This window comes from Talpa europaea (genome assembly GCF_964194135.1).
Source record: "Talpa europaea genome assembly, chromosome: 12".
Taxonomy (NCBI): domain Eukaryota; kingdom Metazoa; phylum Chordata; class Mammalia; order Eulipotyphla; family Talpidae; genus Talpa; species Talpa europaea.
Window position 1 is genome coordinate 35,581,395 of NC_140079.1, and position 19,478 is coordinate 35,600,872.

The following is a 19,478-nucleotide window of genomic DNA, read 5'->3' on the forward strand; positions in this document are numbered from 1 at the left end:
TCAGCAGTGTATTTCGGTCAATCTGCCTTTTCTGTTCCCCACTTTCTCTCTGGTGAATCCTCGCATCTCCCACATGTCTGGCCTGTACTCCAGTTCTTGTAGGCATAAATAAATACGTCTTTAAAAAATAAAAACAAGAAAAGCTTCACTCATCCATACCTGCATATACAAGCATCCACAGGTGCAGTGAAGCAGCTGTGTCTGGACATGTGACCATGCCCCGCCCATGAGGAATACCATGAACACTCTCAGCATTGGTTACTTAGTTGTCCTGTGCTTCACAAGAGGAGAGCCACGAAGGTCATGGCTGGTAAGTTTGTTTGTTTGTTTGTTTGTTTGTTTGTTTGTCTGATCAAGTTGTGTTTTTAGGAGAGAGATCTGAGATACATTGACTCAAAGTGTTGTTGTTCACTGAATTTTGTATAGTTTGGTGAGTAGTATTTAGAGAATAAAGGAAGGAGACTTATTCCTTGATGCCAGGCTATGAGGTATGGGGAATGGTAAGCCAGCTACTCAGCTAAGTTTTCCTTCCATTTCAGAGAAAAAAAGTAAATGCTGGGAAGGTCTGTAACCTCATTTACTGAGGTTGTTTTGTGGATCTTACTTAAATGTCAAATGTCCAAACATGACTGAAGTTTAAATCTGTAAGACAGACTCACCACACGCTGTTGTCCTTAAGTAAGAGAAATTGAAATAACAAGAATGTGACCATTAAGTCTGTGGAAGTTAGAGCTAATAATCACAAAAGCAATAGCTCAGGCTAGGTTCCTTGGGTCCTGCCATTCACCAAAGCAGAATACATCACAGAGAACAGTCTGTGTAAGTATAGTTTTGTTTTGACTCAGATGGATTGGGATTCTTGGAATGGGTGTGCATTAGCTAAGAAAGAATGGGGGGAATGTTGGATCCACTCCTTGGGACACTTAACCAATTAAGAGAAAACATAGAGAAAAAAAGAGAGTTCTGGCTAATGAGGTGATAGAGTATGGTAACTTAAGGTGTTTGTAAAGTTCTACTATTTTTCTGCTTCTAACAAATAAGAGACTAATGGGAAAAAGGCAAATATTTGTTAAGTCAGTATCTGAAGATACCCTTAATGACTTGTTGGATGTTATATCAAGTGAGAAGATACTGAATCCAGAGGAGATCGAAATAGTGAAAAAGAGAAATCTTACTACTATAGCTAAGGCACATTGCTTGGCTGACTTTGTGATTCAGAAGGGGTCCCCTGCCAGCCAAACACTGATTGACTGCATCTGCAAGAGTGACTCCACCCTTGCTGACAAGCTGGGATTTTCTTCAAGTAAGAGTCCTCAGTTCTGCATGAGGGATGTCTGCACTTGCTTTTCAATATATACCCCCAATGTTTTCTTTCTTACTCACTTTGCAGATAAAAGATGATTCATTCGCTGTTGACATCTACTCACCCTGAAGCTCCCATGCATATAACATACCACACACACACATCATGCTGAACTTCTCTCCCTGCTCTCCTTTGCTTTATCCTAGTAACATACTCTTCAGGTTTTCTGCTTCAGGTCTTGACCATGTATTTCTCTGTTTAAAGTAGTTTTATATTAGAAGAGAATAATTTAGTTCTGCAGCAATAATCTAAAAGACTGTATTCTACCCTCTCCAGGTAAATAAATAAAGACCTTGACTTTGCTCATTGACAGTAGGTGCTTAAGGTTCATGAAGGGTCTACAAGAAAAACTGGAACAACATTTGTCTCCCCCTCCTTTTCTATTTGCTTGATTTAGACGTATTTTTAAGCTATTTGTCTGGCAACATGTTTCTACTCCCCAAAATATGTAGCGCAAGCTTTAATAAATATAGAACCAACACTGTGCATTCTGTGTAAACAAAACACCATTTTTTCATACATTTTTTTTACAAATAGAAATCTTAGGGATGCTTCTGACAGACTTCACTGTGCCAAATCCAACTGTTTTTGTTTCGTGAAAGATACTAAATACTAATGGCAATGGTCAGGGTAACAGGGTATAAAACATAGTGCATAATATAATCACTTTCTCTAAGTTTGTGCTCCCATTATCCTGACACAAAAGCTGCCCCTCCAGTAGTTTTATGTTTTGTTTGCTTTATTTAATTTTATATTGGACTCTGTTTTTAATTGAGGCAACAGTGGTTTACAGTGCTGTGTACGATTTAGAGGCACCGGATCACACCCTTCAGGTATGTGTTACCTCACCCCACCTACCACCAAGGCCCCCATAGCCTCCACCATAATGCACTATGTCCTCCACTCACTTTTCTCTGCCCCCATCCCCAGTCAGATTTCTACAGTCATATTTCTACAGTTTGTTACTATTTTGGTTTTATCTGATCCTTTCATTTGTTTCTCTATATTTCTCCATATTTCACATATATGTTACTCTCCTGTATTTGTCTTTCTCCTTCTGACTTACTTCACCTAGCATCATCCCTTCCAATTTCAGCCATATTGTTATAAATGGCAAGATTTTATCTTTGTCTTATAACTGAGTAGTATTCCATTGTGTAAGTATATTATCTTAATCCACTCATCTGTTGATAGGCATTTGGTTTATAGTAAATAAAACCAACGGACCCCCTTCCCTTAAGTTCCTTTTCTGGAGGCTCATTTGGGAGTTTGAGGGATCAAACCCTCAAATTTTTGTAAGCAGAAGACTAGATAGGGGAGAAATGATCATCTGCAGTCTTCAGCCTGAACCTTTCCTCTTGGCATTTCCCAACACACTTGCTCCAGAAGATTTACCCCACTCTGAACTCTGGGTCTTCAGGAAGGACACCTCCCCTGCCCAGCACCACAGAGGCCAAATGCTTCCCTGTCACCCAAGACACTCCACAGTTATGTGGGGAAAGAAAAACAACAAATTGAATCTTTCCTTGTTGCCATTGGCTGAGTTCTTATGTTCCAGTAATTGAGGTATAATCACCAGCACACCAGACTGACAGTTAGCAAGCTTAGGTTCATTGCAAGAAAGACTCCTGATGGCAGGAGCGGGTCCAAGGGAGGAGGTCTCTACTGTTGGAGGTAGGCTTTTATAATGACTCCTGAAAATCAAGAAATAAAGAACCAGAGGTTTAAATCAGTTTATATTGAAAAAGATAAAATAAAAATCACTTCTCCGAATTGTTCTCAGGAACTAGCCAGTCCTTATGAGCTGAGGTACATCAGCAGAGCCTTATTCACTTCCTCCCATTCTTCACCAAGGAATCACATACATGTGCTGCTACATTTTGGGTAATTCTGATAGTCAGATAACTTTCCGCAAATTGAAGCTGTTTCTCTTGCCTGACTGTAATTCATCTCTGTTAATATTGGACAGAAGAACAACTCCCCAAGCTAAGATGTCGACTTACAAAGTTTTCTTCCATCTTCCAAAATAATGAGAGTCTTCTGTGATGGTTTCTTGATTGATACATGGCCTAGGGCCCAGTGAGAGAGCAGATTACCAGATACCACAACTCTATGTTAAATAATTTGAAACTCTTGTAGAAACTCTTGCAACAGGGGCAGCAGCCACAGAACACACAGGCAAGCTCAAGCTTTGTCCCCATGAAGACTTCCTGGAACTATGCAGAAAAAAGGCTGGAAATGTGAGTTCATCAATGAATGGAATGGAGGGTAAAATTAAAGTAGAAAGGTTACCTAGATATAAAATTTCCAGAGGTGCTGAAAGAGAGAATGTATTATTTAATGAATCTTTAGGCATTATAAGGGTTACAAAATAATTATGGGTAGATATTTCCATTCTATTAGGAAAGTTGGATATGCAAAAGTGAAATAATACAGCAACCCATTATGTATAGATGCTGAATATATAAAGAGATGCTACAAAAATCAATGCTCCTATAATGAGCATCAAGGTTGAGTTATAGTCAATGTAGATTGAAGTACCTGGAGAATGTCTCTAATGTTAAAATATGAATAGAATCTTGAATATTAGATATTGCTTGGCTAAACAGAAGGAAGAAAGAGAGAAAATATTCTAATCCAGTTCATAAAACATTCTTGTTCATCACTCTGGGGGTTTGCTTTATTATTCATATCCTGGATTTGAGATCATTCCCCATTCCTTCTGCTTCCTTTCAGAAGTCCTCCTATAATCCATTAGTAGAAGAGAGTAAAGAAACAGTTCTAGCAAAAGTGAGAAGACAAGAAAATGGCTATTATATCCTTGACAGTGCAACTCTGACCACACTGAATATGTGGGAAAAAAAAAAAAAAAAGTGCCCCTAAGCTGTCTTTCTTCTGCAGATTTATCCAATACGAGAGAAAGGGAACCGCACTCGCCTGGCTCTCATCATTTGTAACACAGAGTTTAAAAATCTTCCCAGACGCACTGGATCCAACCATGACATCACTGGGATGAAGGGTCTACTTGAAGACCTGGGCTACAATGTCCAAGTGGAAGAGAATCTCACAGCCAGGGTAAGAATGCCCCTGCCAGCCTCCTGCACCTCCCTACGTAGGTCAAATGACTCATCAGCTTTGTAATTAGAGCAATTTATTTCATTTCTCTAGACCCACCTATACACCTTTTGAGCAATGTTATGCAAACATATATACACATGTATGTTTGTGTGCATTCACACATATGTATTATGACATGTGATAGTTACTTTTTCTTGGAGTTCGTTTCCTTCCTTGTTGAGGTAACACTTGTTTACAACACTGTACATGATTTAAGGGAACAGATTCACACCTCCTTAAATATATGTCCCCAAACCACACCACCATCAAAGCACCCAGAGTCCTTTATCCTGGGCCATTTAACCTACTGCTTCTTTTGTTCCCACCCCATACCAAGTGTCACGCCTAGCAGCCCCAATTCTGGAGTCATATTTGTAGGTTTTTGTTTTGGTTTAGTTTGGCCTGTTCCTTTGATTTTTTTTTTTTTTCTCTCTTTGAAAGTGAAGTTATCAGGTATTTTTCTTTGTACTTATTTCACTGAGCATTATCCGCTGTTGGTTCCATCGATGATGCTGCAAATGGCAAGAATTTATCTTTTATAATAGCTGAGTAGTACATTTTATTTTATTATTTTTATTTTTTTAAGATTTATTTATTTATTTATACAAGCACTGGGTACAGTCAGAAGCGCGGGAGGATGAGAGAATTCAGCAGAGCCAGAGCGGAACAGGCAGACCAACGAAATACACTGCTGAGGGGAGCAGTGGGTGCGCCAGGAGAGGTCTGTCATACCATGTGGGACCCTTGCCAGTGGCCGGGGATTGAACCGGTGCTGCAGAGTCTGTGGGCCGCTTCGCAGCCCAGCACTCAACCACTGCACCACCAGAGGAGGCCCAGAGTAGTATTTTTTTAAAAGATTTATTTATTTATAAAAGAACCAGCCTATAGGTCAGATGTGCAGGAGGGTGAGAGGATCCACCAGAGATAGAGCAGGGAACAGAATAGGCAGACTGACTGAAGTACACTGCTGAGGGGAGCAGCAGGCGAGAAAGGAGAGGTCTGCTGTGCCATGTGGGATTCATACCGGCTGGCTGGGATCGAACCTGCACTGCAGAGGCTGCAAACAGCCTCTGCAGTGCGGCACTCAACCACCTACGCCACCAGGGAGGCACTGCAGTATTCTATTGTGTATACATCCCACATCTTGTCAATGGGCATTTAACTTGTTCCCGTATCTTGGCTATTGTAAATAGCATAGTGCTGCAATGAACAGCACTGATATCAATTCACGAATTTGTATTCTTCAGTTAGATATCTAGGAATAGACCTACTGGATCAGATGGTGGTCTATTTTTAGTATTTTGATAAATCTCCATACTGTTTTCCACAGTAGCTGGATAAATCTACATTCCTTCCAACAGTGTATGAGTGTTCCTTTTTCTCCACACCCTGGCAATACTTGTTGTTGCTGGGTTTTTGATATGGGCCATTTTCGCAGGTGTTAGGTGGCATCTCATCATCATTTTGATTTGCATTTCTCTGATAATAAGTGACGTTGAACATTTTTTCATGTACCTATTGACCCTCTCTATATCTTCTTTGGAAAACTGGTACTTGGCTCTTCTGCCCATTTTTTGACTGGGTTGTTTTCTTTCTGTTGAGCTGTGAGTTCTTTGTAGATCTTGGATATTAACCCCTTATTGTATGATGTGCAAATATTTCCTCCTATTCAGTAGGGTATTTCTGTGTTTCAATGATTGTTTCTTTCACTGCACAGAAGCTGCTTAGTTTGATATAGTTCCATTTGTGTAGCTTTTAAGGATGACAGAGATGTACATTCTGGGCTTCTGCAGAGCTTCTCTAACTTTAGGGGCACTTGCCTCACCTGGGGATCTTGTTAAAAGTGAAAGTTCTGATTTAGGAAGTAGGAAACGAGACTCTAAATTTCTAGAAGCTTCTGGGTGATCCAGTAACTGCTTTCTCACTTGAGAGTAAGGATCTAAATTAAATATACGTCATCTTATTGGTTTGATTTGGTGGATGTGATCATACGTGCTGTGACTGCTAAGTGAACTGCTAGTTAAATTTTACATGTAAGAGTTCCTGGGTGTCTGTGAACATGCTGGCCAAAGGATAATCAGTCCCACTCCTATATGAGAGATTGTCTGTCCAAATAGTTTCCCTCTGGCTCGCTGGGCTTTAAGAGTTGCAGCCTGTGCTGACCAGGCTTTGCAGTTGACTACGCCAGGGCCTGTCATGTCTGCTCCCCATACCAGGATCTACTGGGTCTGGGTTACTGCTGGAATCTGCCCCAAAGATTTAGGGATCTGTTGGGGCCTAATGGGTTAGGTCTGCCTCATGTTCCCATCCTGGAGCTCACTGAGTTCTACTGGAGCTTTCAGGGTCACAGACTCCTTCCACAACCTTCCTGGGGTTCACTGAGTTCTGTGGGTGGCCTTCTGCCAGTGGAGCTTCTTCCTGGACCTTCCCTGGAGGAGCTTGCTGAAGTTTGCCAAGGGCTACTGCTTGTGCAGCTGCCTCCAGGACTAGCCCTGGTGTTCCCACAGGTCTGTGGCCAGGTCAGCAGGAGAGTACTATGGCAGGTCTGCTTCCAACTCAGTCCTGGGCCTCGCTGAGATCTGCTGAGGGTTACTGTGTAAGGGCCTTGCAAGCTCCACTCTGCAGCTTACAGGGCCCACTGGGCTGGTGGGGCTCACCTCACCTATCAGGAGGAGCTACCTGCTTAGCCCTTTTCATTACTGTTAAGCCCCCACTTCTCATGTTACCTTCAGTGAGTGCTATAATTTGTTTTTCTTTTAGAAGGTACTGGCTTTACATTGCTACAATCTAGCTGTGGGTACTAGCATACCTGAGCCCAGGGTCTCCACTCTGTTTACATCTTGCCCCAACCACACAGTTATTTTTGAAGTGGAAACTGCTGCCTTTGTTTTACTTAGGAAAACACACACACACACACAAACACATACACATACACGCACACACACCTCTCCCCACACACTGTTCCAAAATGTGGTGATATGGTGAGGGCTGGGGTAGAGGATCACCCAGAGTGCACTGTAGTAACAGGGAACACAGCCACTGACAGAACTGTGGCAACACTGGGGTATGAGAGGGTGAAGGAGTAGAGTATCCTAAATCCATCCTTCCACTGCTCTCTGATCCCTTTGATCTCCTGCTAGTGCTTCCTCTTGACCAAACACAATTTGAAGCTTGTTGACCAAAGTGCCCAATGAGTCTGATTCATAGAACCACAGAAGAGCAGAGCATGTGTCTGGGGATCCCTAGTGAAAAATAGCCAGCACCACAGAGTGAAGTCAGTGAAGAAGGAGTAGAGAACACTAGGACTCCATCTCTCTCTCCACCTGGAGAACAACTGTCTGACTAGAAAAAGTCTGAAGTGACTATTTTAGAACTCGGGGGTTTATTTGAATACTCCCAGTATTATTTGAATACTCCCAGAGAAGAGCTGGCTGGTAAATTGTAGTTAATTTCAGTTAATTTCAATCTGCATGTTGTGCTGGCTACCCAATCCCCACCCTCATTCCATGGCAGGCAGCTGTGGGAGCAGCAGTCTGCACTTATGGTGCCACTTAAGGATGCAAAGTGGGCAATAAGCAACTTGTACTCCCAATGTCAGGGTGCCTTGTTCTGGCTGGGGAGCCCTGCTGGATTGCTGTGGGCATAGGAGCTGCATGCCATGTTTCAGTCCCCACCTACTGAAGTAGCTTCCAAGATACACAAAGGACCTGCATCTGTGTTGCTGGAGTGTGTGTGTGTGTGTGTGTGTGTGTTATCATTCAGAACGACTTCAAATACAGGACATTCAAGAAGCCACAATTTATGCTCAAGCTCAAATAGTGCCTGAGATTACCTTAAACTTTCACTGCAGGCTGAGCTCTGGCACAGAGATGCACTAAAACAATAACCACAATCCTTGGGGTAAAGAGAGAATCTAAGATCAAACTCAAATATCCAGTTTTTTACAAAAATTTCATAAAGCACAGAAGAAACAGTATGAACCATTCAGAGGAATAAAATAAATGAAAGAAACCATCCCTGAGGAAATCCAGAGGGACAACCTTAGACAAAAGTCTTAAAGATGCTCAGAAACTAAAGGAAGACATGGGCAAACACAAGAATAAGATAGATGAGCAACATGAGGACAGCCACAGAGTGAGAGAGAGAATGAAAAAAGAACCATCAAGAAATTCTGGTGATAAGTCAGTAGGATAGAAGAGAGAAAATCAAGGAAACCAAACTTAGTTCTTTGAAAAGATCAACAAATATGACACATCTTTACTTAAACAACACAACAAAGAAAAACAGAATATACTAACAACCAACACCAGAAATGCATGTGGAGTCATTTTAAGTCCTTACATAGATTTAAAAAAATGATTGTAATAGAATACTTTAAACAACTACATGCCAACAAATTGGATAACTTAGATGAAATGGATGGATCCTTATAAACATTCTTAGAAACATAATATGACTATGTGATGAAGTTAAAAATATATAGACTAGAGGGCGGAGCAACATGGCGGCGAGGAGAGGCTGCGAGTAAGATCTCCCATTAAAAAAAGTTAATAGGGAGGAAAAGCGGCAGGTCCCAGTGAGAACTGGGACAAGGAAGATAAACGGACGACTCCAGCAAACTACCTGAAGAAGAAAGTTGCCATAAAAGAGGACTAGAAGGGAGGAAAGCGCAGAACCATGCTCCCCTACCCCACCCACAAAGTCAGCACTCTCCGACCAACAGAGAGGAGGATAACAACAAACTAAAACGACCAACAAGAACGAACTATGCATCAGGCGGGACTGTGAGTGGAAAGGAACTATTTCAGCCACCACACCCCGTGAACTGGAGCTGTGGAGAACCCTGCAGGATTCTCCCCGGAGGTGAGCGAACGGCTCCGGGCGCCATTAGAGAACAAAGAGACTCTGGAGACGTGCACACAGCCCCAGGCCGGCCGGTAAGCTTGTGCAGAAAAGCAGCGCCTTGAAAAGCAAACGCAGATCACAGGAGCCCAGGTCCCCGCGCCTGCGACCTAGGTTTGTGGGGAGACGCGTGGAGGCCCTCACTGGGGTGAAAGTCCCTCCCTGAGTAATCAGGAACCAGGCGTCCAGGCACGGGAGCGGGGTGCAAAAGGCGCCATTCCTGCAGCCTCTGAACTGGGCTACAGCTCGCGTCCTGGATCTGAGGGCTTTGGAACTGAGACCCGGGGCACGAAATTCAAAGCGTGGGTCCTCCACGTCGGTGGGGCACAAGGCAGACACAGCACCCCAAAGCCGTTGAGGTTTTCCCTACCATTCCCACTCTGTTCCTTGTCCCACAGGGTGAAGAAAAACAGCCCCCCCACGGACTAGGAGAGATCTCTGGTGCCACCTAGCGACCAGAAAAAAAGTCACTAACGCCCCATAGAACAGGGACCTTTCTTGAAAACTGCAGAAGGCTCCTGGAGGAACCCATGGCCAGCTGGGAAGTTAGCCCACCCCAGGCCCGTTCAGACCAGCAGTCTGAGCCCACAGGGGGAGCGGGCACCCACAGCCGGGGCAGACCGGGCACGCAGAAGAGTGTGCCTGAGACCGGACGCGCAGGGAGTGCATCCCGCATCACCATTTTAGAACAGGGATATTTCTTCAGGAAAGAATGAATGTAGAAGGCTCCCTCAGGAGCCAGAGGTGAGCGGGGAAGCTCGCCCATGCCAGGCCCCTTCTGGCCTGCAGTCCGAACCCAGAGGGGGAGCCGGAACCCACCGCCGGGGCAGACCAAGCACACAGGGGTGTGTGTCCCCACATCGGCATTTTAGAACAGGGACCTTTCTTCAGTAAAGACTGCTTGAAACTGACAGATGGCTCCTGGAGGAGCCAGAGGGGAGCAGAGAAGCTCACCCAAGATGCTGGCCAGTCCCAGCAACACAGTGTCCCAATGCATATGACAAATTAGAAAACAGACAGTAGGGAGTAGAAGAACCACACGCAACCTAACAACTCCTCAGGTAAAAAGCATACCACAAAAAGAAAACCACCCCCCAGATTGCAACGACAGTAACTTGGAAGAACTTCTGAGCCTTCCAGAAAGAGAATTTAAAATGGCCATGATTAAAAAAATGACAGAACTCATAAAGGAAAACAATGATCAGAAGAAGGAAATTGAGTCCCTAAAGAGGGAAAACAATGGTCAGAAGAATGAAATTGAGTCCCTAAAGAGGGAAGTAAAAGAAACGCAGGAGATCAAAGAATTAATGGAGGAACTAAAGAACTCTGGGAAAAGCAATGAAAGCAGAATAGATGAAATGGAAGAACGAATAAGTACTCTTGAAGACACAGAAATAAAAAGAACCAAAACAGAAAAGGAAAGAGAAGTACGAAGGAAAAAGAACGAAGAGAGACTTTGGGAACTATCTGACTCCATGAGGAAAGGAAATATAAGAGTTATAGGAATTCCAGAAGGAGAGGAGAGAGATATAGGAACAGAGAAAATATTCCAGGAGATAATTGAAGAGAATTTCCCAAATGTGAAGAAGGAGCTGAAAATTGATATACAAGAAGCAAGAAGAACACCAAACTTCCATGACGAAAGGGAAAATACAGCAAGACACATAATAGTAAAGCTCCCAAGAATCCAGGACAAGGAAAAAATAATGAAGCTGACAAGAGGGAAGAAACAGATAACATTCAAAGGAAAACCAATCAGGCTGACATCAGACTTCGCCGAAGAAACACTACGGGCAAGGAGAGAGTGGAGGGACATAGTCAACAGACTCCAAGAAAACAGATGCCAACCAAGAATACTCTATCCCGCAAAGCTCTCCTTCCTCTATGAAGAAAGAATAAGGACCTTCCCAGACAAACAGAAACTCCAGAATTTCATTACGACTAAACCCCCACTCCAAAAAATACTACAAGGAATCCTAAAGCCAGAACCTCAGAGGGACAAATAACAATGAAAGAAGGCCAAAAAAAAAGTTATTAAAAGAATAAATAAATAAAATCAAAGGAAAGACAAACACAATGGCAAATACAGATGCTAACATATCAATATTAACTCTAAATGTAAATGGACTAAACTCTTCAATAAAAAGACATAGAGTTGCAGCCTGGATTAAGAAACAAAACCCAACCTTTTGCTGTCTCCAGGAAATACATTTAGCTACAAAAGTTAAAAATAGACTCAAAGTTAAAGGATGGAAAGCAATCCTACAAGCAAATGGACCAAAAAAGAAAGCAGGAACAGCTATACTTATATCAGATAAAACAGACTTCAAACTCAAAAAAATAAAAAGAGACCCCAATGGTCACTACATTATGATCAAGGGGAGAATACTTCAAGAAGAAATAACACTCATTAACATATATTCACCAAATGAAGGAGCACCAAAATATATCAGACAACTGTTGTCCTCTCTGAAAACAGACATCAGAGAAAACACATACGTAGTGGGAGACTTCAACACACCATATTCAACAATGGATAGATCAATAAGACAAAAAATAAGTAAAGAAACTAAAGCTCTAAATAAGGACCTAGAGCATTTGGGCTTAACAGACATCTATAGAGCACTAAACCCCAAAAAAATGGAGTACACATTTTTCTCAAGCGCACATGGATCATTCTCCGGGATCGATCACATACTGGGGCACAAGACAAATATCAACAGATACACCAAGATTGAAATCATACAAACCATCTTTTCTGATCATGAAGGCATCAAACTAGAAATAAACCATAAAAAGAAGGCAAGGAACTTTCCTACCTCATGGAGATTAAAAACCACACTACTGGAAGACCACTGGACTAATGAGGAGATCAAAGAAGAAATGAAAAAATTCTTTGAATTGAACAAGGAGGACACCAATATCCTAAATGTATGGGATGCAGCAAAAGCAGTAATAAGAGGAAAATATATAGCAATAGAAGCTCACATCAAGAAACAAGAAAGAACTCAAAGAAACAACCTGATCTCGAAGCTCAAAGATCTAGAAAAAGAACAACAAAAAAACCCAAAACCAATAGAAGAAAAGAAATAATAAAAACCAAAGCAGAAATAAATGAAATTGAAATTAAAAAAAATAATCCAAAAGATTAATGAAACCAAGAGCTGGTTCTTTGAAAAAAATCAATAAAATAGACAAACCCCTAGCCAGGCTCACAAAGGAAAAAAGGGAGAAAGCACAAATACACAGGATCATCAATGAAAGAGGAGAAATCACAACGTACACAGCAGAAATCAAAAGAATAATCAGTAACTACTATGAACAGTTATATGGAAACAAGTTCAACAATCTAGAGAAGATGGACAAAGTCCTACAACTCTACAATCACCCAAAGCTAAATAAAGAAGAAATAGAACACCTAAACAGACCAATTATAAGCAGCGAAATTGAAATGGTAATCAAAAACCTCCCCAAAAACAATAGCCCAGGACCTAATGGATTTACAAATGAATTCTACCAAACATTCAGAGACGAATTAGTGCCTATCCTTCACAAACTCTTCCAAAAAAATGAGAAGGAAGGGCAATACCAAACACGTTCTATGAAGCCAACATTACACTAATACCAAAACCAAACAAGGACAACACAAAAAAGGAAAACTACAGGCCAATCTCCCTAATGAACACTGATGCAAAAATCCTCAATAAAATTTTAGCTATCAGAATCCAACAATGTATCCAAATATAATTCACCACGACCAAGTAGGATTCATTCCAGGGACACAAGGATGGTTTAACATCCGAAAATCAATCAACGTTATCCAACACATCAACAAAATGAAATATAAAAACCATATGATAATATCAATAGATGCTGAGAAACTTTAGACAAAGTGCAACACCCATTCATGATAAAAGCCCTTGAAAATCCTGGGATACAAAGAACATACCTCAACATCATAAAGGCCATATACGACAAGCCAACAGCCAATATCATTCTCAATGGTGAAAAGCTGAAAGCAATTCCATTAAGATGTGGAACAAGACAAGGATGTCCACTCTCACCACTGCTTTTCAATATAATACTGGAAGTCCTAGCCAGAGCAATAAGACAAGAGAAAGACATCCAAGGAATCCAAATAGGAAAAGAAGAAGTCAAACTATCACTATTTGCAGATGACATGATAATATACATAGAGAACCCCAAAAACTCCACAGAAAAAATAATTCAACCCATCAATCAGTTCAGTAAAGTGGCAGGATACAAAATCAACATGCAGAAGTCAGTAGCCTTCCTCTACACAAACTATAAATCTGAAGAAGAAGAAATCAAAAAAACTATCCCTTTTATGATTGAAACAAAATAAATCAAATATTTGGGAATAAATATAACAAAAGAGGTAAAGGACCTATACAAAGAAAACTATAAAACACTGTTAAAAGAAATAGAAGAAGACACAAAGAAATGGAAAAACATCCATTTCTGCTCATGGATTGGGAGAATAAACATTATTAATATGGCCATCCTACCAAAAGCAATCTACAGAGTCAATGCTATTCCAATCAAAATTTCAATGTCATTCTTCAAAGAAATAGAACAATTACTGATGAAATTCATATGGAACCACAAAAAACCCCAAATAGCAAAAGCCCTCCTGAAAAACAAAAAGAAGGGAATGGAGGCATCACACTCCCAGACTTCAAACTCTACTACAAAGCCACAATCATCAAAACTGCATGGTATTGGAACAAGAACAGACATACAGACCAATGGAATCGAATAGAAAATCCAGAAATAAACCCACGATTTATGGTCAACTAATATTTGACAAAGGAGCAAAGACTATGCATTGGAGCAAAGAAAGTTTGTTCAATAAATGGTGCTGGAAAAACTGGGTTGCTACATGCAAAAGAATGAAGCTTGACCACTACCTCACACCATACACAAAAATCAACTCAAAATGAATTAAAGAACTAGACATAAGACCTGAAACCATAAAATACATAGAAGGAAATATAGGCGAAACACTATGTGATTTGCACATCAAAGACATCTTTACAGACACATCACCCAAAGCAGTGATAGTGAAGGCAAAGATAAACAGCTGGGACTACATCAAATTAAAGAGCTTCTGCACAGCAAAAGAGACAATAACAAAAACAAAGAGAAACCCCACCAAGTGGGAGAACATTTTTGCACACAACACTAACGATAAAGGACTGATCTCAAAAATCTGCAAAGAGCTGATGAGACTCAACAACAACAAAGAAAATAATCCAGTCAAAAAATGGGCAGAAAAGCTAAAAAGAAACTTCTCTGAAGAGGAAATGCAAATGGCCAACAGGCATATGAAAAAATGTTCAACATCACTTGCAATCAGGGAAATGCAAATCAAAACTACCATGAGATACCATCTTACACCAGTGAGAATGGCACATATTAAAAAAACTAGCAACAACAAATGTTGGCGAGGGTGTGGAGAAAAAGGAACTCTTCTGCACTGTTGATGGGAGTGCAAACTGGTCCAACCACTATGGAGAGCTGTGTGGAGATTTCTGCACCTACTAAACATAGAGCTTCCATATGATCCAGCAATTCCACTCCTAGGTATTTACCCAAAGGACACAGAAACATCAATTCCAAAGAACACCTGCACCCCTATGTTTATAGCAGCACTATTTACAATAGCTAAGGTTTGAAAACAGCCCAAATGCCCAAAAATAAATGACTGGATCAAGAAGATGTGGTACATATATGCCATGGAATATTACTCAGCATTCAAAAAAGATAAACACATGCAATTTGCGGTAACATGGATGGCACTGGAAGGGATCATGCTCAGTGAAATAAGCCAGAAAGAAAAAAAAATACAGGATGGTCTCACTCATAGCAGGAATCTAGAGAACTTAAATAAGGGACCAGGAAAATGTATAACTATAAAAAAGTCAAAATCAAAATCAACAAAAAACTATGAACCAGAGATACTTTTTGGTGGGTGGGTGGCGGGAGGGGAGGGCTTGGGGTCAGATTGAGGAGGTTGCAATTGTATGGGGAATAAAAAAATAAAATTAAAATAATATATATATATATATATATATATATATATATATATACTAAACCTACATTAGTAAGGAAATTGAATTGGTAATAAAAATCTCACAACAAAGAAAAGTCCTATACCAATGTCTTCCTTCATCAATTCCACCTATCCTTTAAAATATTGAGAAAGTGGGAGTACTTGTTAACTTATATTGAGGCTATGATTGTAAACTTAGATAAAGTCACAATAAGAACAGAAAATATTCATTGTGAATATAGATACACAAATCCTAGACATTTTTTTAACCTAGGTGGAGAATTTATAGAAATGGCAAGGGTGCTCACAGGACTAATTAAGAGGCTGGACAAAAAAACTGGGAGAAAGTAATCTTGATGGAGGACCTTCGTGTTGCAGCAGCTGACACCACAGTCAAGGCCGTGTCATAGGCACAGTTGGGACATACCAGTAATGCTACCAGAACTGCAATGGGTCAGTCTCCTGATAATTGTATTTGTTTTCTTTCTTAGGTAACACTGCATTCTAACATACATGCGTATATACCTACATTCATAAAAGTTTAAATGTGCATCATTAAAATCAATATATATAGGTTCTCTCTGGTGGCACAAGTGTTAGGTCTCAGCACTATGAATATATCAGCAGCCACTGCAGCATGAGTTCAATCCTGGGCCAGGGAGCTACCCACATGGCACAGCAGACCTGCCCTGTCTTGCCCGCTGCTCCTCTCAACAGTTTATTTCAGTCAGTCTGCCTATTCTGCTCCCCACTCTGTCTTTGGTGTATCCTGTCACTCTCTGCACCTCTGCCCTATACCCTAGTTCTTCTATGTAAAAATAAAATCTTGAAAATAAATAAATAATATCAATATCTAAGTAAATAAATAAATAGAGTCAATATGTATACATTGCATTAAGTTCAGTGCTGAACGTCCAATTTTTTTTTAATTTAAAAAAAATATTTTATATATTTTTTACATCATTCTTCATTTTTGCACAATGTACACTTTCTCATCTCAGTTACAGTCCTGTGAAATTCCCATCACCCATTCACCCATGTACCATCACCATAGTCTCTTGGGCTCTTCCCACCCCTGCTTTGATCCTACTCGTTTCCCCCCCCCACCCCGCAGAATGTCTCTGGTTTACAGTTGCCTGTTGATTTTCATTTTTACTTTGTTATAATTACTTTTTTCCCTGATCCCTTATTTGGATACTCTACATCCCTCCTATAAGTGAAGCCATCCACTATTTTCTTTTTCATTCTGGCTTATTTCATTGAGGATGATCCCTTCCAGTTCCATCCATGTTGCTGTGAATGGCATGAGTTTAGCTGTTTTGATGGCTGGGTAATATTCCATTGTGTATATATACCACATCTGTTTTTGGGCATTTGGGTTGTTTCCATAGCTTACTTATTATAAATAGTGCTGCAATAAACATAGGGGTGCAGGTGTCCTTTTGAATTAATATTTTTGAGTCCTTTGGGTAGATATCTAAGAGTGGAATTGCTTGATCATATGGAAGCTCCATTTTCAGTAGTTTGAAGAAACTTCACACAGCTTTCCAAAGTGGTTGGACAAATTCTCATTCCCACCAGCAGTGTAGGAGAGTTCTTTTTCCCCACATCCTCACCAACATCTGTTGTTGCTAGTTTTTTTTTTTTTTTTTTTTTGTGATATGTGCCATTCTCAGTAGTGTAAGATGGCATCTCATTGTGGTTTTGATTTGCATTTCCCAGATTGTGAATGATGTTGAACATATTTTCATATGCCTGTTGGCCATTTGTATTTCCTCTTTGGAAAAGTGTTTTTTTAGCTCTTCTTCCCATTTTATGACTGGGTTGTTTACTTTGTTTTTGTTGAGTTTGTCAGCTTTTTGTAATCTTTGTGATAAGTCCCTTATCACTAGCATTGTGTGCAAAAATTTTCTCCCAGTCAGTGGGGTGTCTCTTTGTTTTGGTTAATGTCTCTTTTGTTGTACAGAAGCTTTTTGATTTGATGTAATCCCAGCTGTTTATTCTTTCCTTTACTATCTTTGCACTGGGTGATGTGTTTTTAAAGATATTACTGAGGTATATGTCTTGTAGTGTTTCACCTATTTTTTCTTCTACATATTTTATGGTTTCAGGTCTTATGTCTAGTTTTTTAATCCATTTTGAGTTGGTCTTTGTGTGTGGTGTGAGGTAGTAGTCTAGCTCATTTTTTTGCATGTAGAAGCCCAGTTTTTTCCAGCACTATTTATTGAACAAGCTTTCTTTGTTCCATTGCATATCCTTTGCTCCTTTGTCAAAGATTAGTTGCCCATAAATATGTGGGTTTATTTCATGACTTTCTATTCAATTCCATTGGTCTGTGTATCTGTTCTTGTTCCAGAACAATAGATTTTTGATTATTATGGCTTTGTAGTATAGTTTGAAGTCTTGGAGTGTGATACCTCCATTACCTTCCTTTTCAGTCAGGAGAGCTTTGGCTATTAGAGGATATTTTTGGCTCCATGTGAATTTCATCAATATTTGTTCTATTTCGGGCCTCCCCTAGTGGGTTGAGCACTGGGCTGCAAAACTGCCCGGCAGCACCAGGCAGCTCAGGTAGCTGCCCAGTAGCACCTCTGCAGCACCAGTTCGATCCCTGGCTGCCGGCAAGGTTTCCACATGGCCTGACAGACCTCTCTTGCCTTGCCCGCTGCTCCCCTCAACAGTGTATTTTGTCAGTCTGCCTGTTATGTTCCCTGCTCTGGCTCTGGTGAATTCTCTCACCCTCCTGCACTTCTGACTGTATCCAGTGCTTGTATAAATAAATAAATATATCTTTAAAAATATTTGTTCTATTTCTTTGAAGAATATCATTGAAATTTTAATTGGAATAGCATTGATTCTGTAAATAGCCCTTAGTAGGATAACCATTTTGATAATGTTAATTCTTACAATCCATGAGCAGGGGATATCTTTCTATTTCTTTGTGCCTTCTTTTATTTCTTTTAACAATATTGTATAGTTTTATTTCTTTATAGTTTTATAGTTTTTATAGGTCCTTTACCTCTTTTGTTAGGTTTATTCCCATTTATTTGATTTTTTTATTTCAATAATAAAAGGGATGGTTTTTCTTGATTTTTTTCCTTCATATTTATTGTTTGTATATAGGAAAACTACTGATTTCTGCATGCTGATTTTGTATCCTGCTTCTTTACTAACTGGTTGATTATTTTGATTAGCTTTTCTGTGGAGGTTTTGGGTTTCTCTATTTATATTATCATGTCATCTGCAAATAATTATAATTTTAATTCTTCTTTCCCTTTTTGGATTCCTTGTATGTTTTTCTCTTGTCTTATTGCTCTGGCTAGGACTTTCAGTATTGTATTAAAAAGCAGTGGTGAGAGTGGACATCCTTGTCTTGTTCCAGATCTTAAGGGAAAGGCTTTCAAAGCTTTTCACCACTGAGAATGATATTTACTATGGTCTTGTCATATATGGCCTTTATGATGGCCTTGAGGCCATATGATGGCCCATATATGGCCTTGAGGTATGTTCCTTCTATCCAGAGAATTTTGAGGGCCTTTATCATACATCGATGTTGAACTTTGTCAAATGCTTTCTCAGCATCAATTAATATGATTATATGGTTTTTATTTTTCTTTTTGTTGATGTGTTGGATTATACACATTGATTGATTACATTGATTGATTTTCAGATATTGAACCATCCTTGTGTCCCTGGAATAAATCCTACTTGGTTTTGGTGAATTATCTTATTGATGCGTTGTTGGATTCTGTTGGCTAAGATTTTATTGAGGATTTTTGCATCAGTATTCATTAGAGAGATTGGCCTGTAGTTTTCTTTTTATGTGATGTCCTTGTTCAATTTTAGTATTAGTGTAGTATTGGCCTCATAAAACATGTGTGGTATTATCCCTTCCTTATCAATTTTTTGAAAGAGTTTGTGTAGGATAGGCACTAGTTCATTTATGAACGTTTGGTAGAATTCATCTGTAAATCCATTTGGTCCTGGGCTTTGTTTTTGAGGAGAGTTTTGATATCTGTT

At 40.0% G+C, this 19,478-nt stretch overlaps 1 protein-coding gene across 1 annotated transcript in view; it reads left to right on the forward strand.

Moving 5' to 3' along the window:
- Window positions 1-238: 238 nt before the first annotated feature.
- LOC311181478 (caspase-4-like) overlaps window positions 239-19,478 on the forward strand; it is a gene marked incomplete at both ends in the record, with an annotated part of 37,724 nt that continues 18,484 nt past the window's right edge. Inside the window, 6 exons of the mRNA XM_084249946.1 lie at window positions 239-310; window positions 1,042-1,303; window positions 2,140-2,196; window positions 3,503-3,603; window positions 4,100-4,153; window positions 4,265-4,438. Coding sequence (XP_084106072.1) covers window positions 239-310; window positions 1,042-1,303; window positions 2,140-2,196; window positions 3,503-3,603; window positions 4,100-4,153; window positions 4,265-4,438 — 720 coding nt within the window. The remainder of the gene's footprint in view (window positions 311-1,041; window positions 1,304-2,139; window positions 2,197-3,502; window positions 3,604-4,099; window positions 4,154-4,264; window positions 4,439-19,478) is intronic.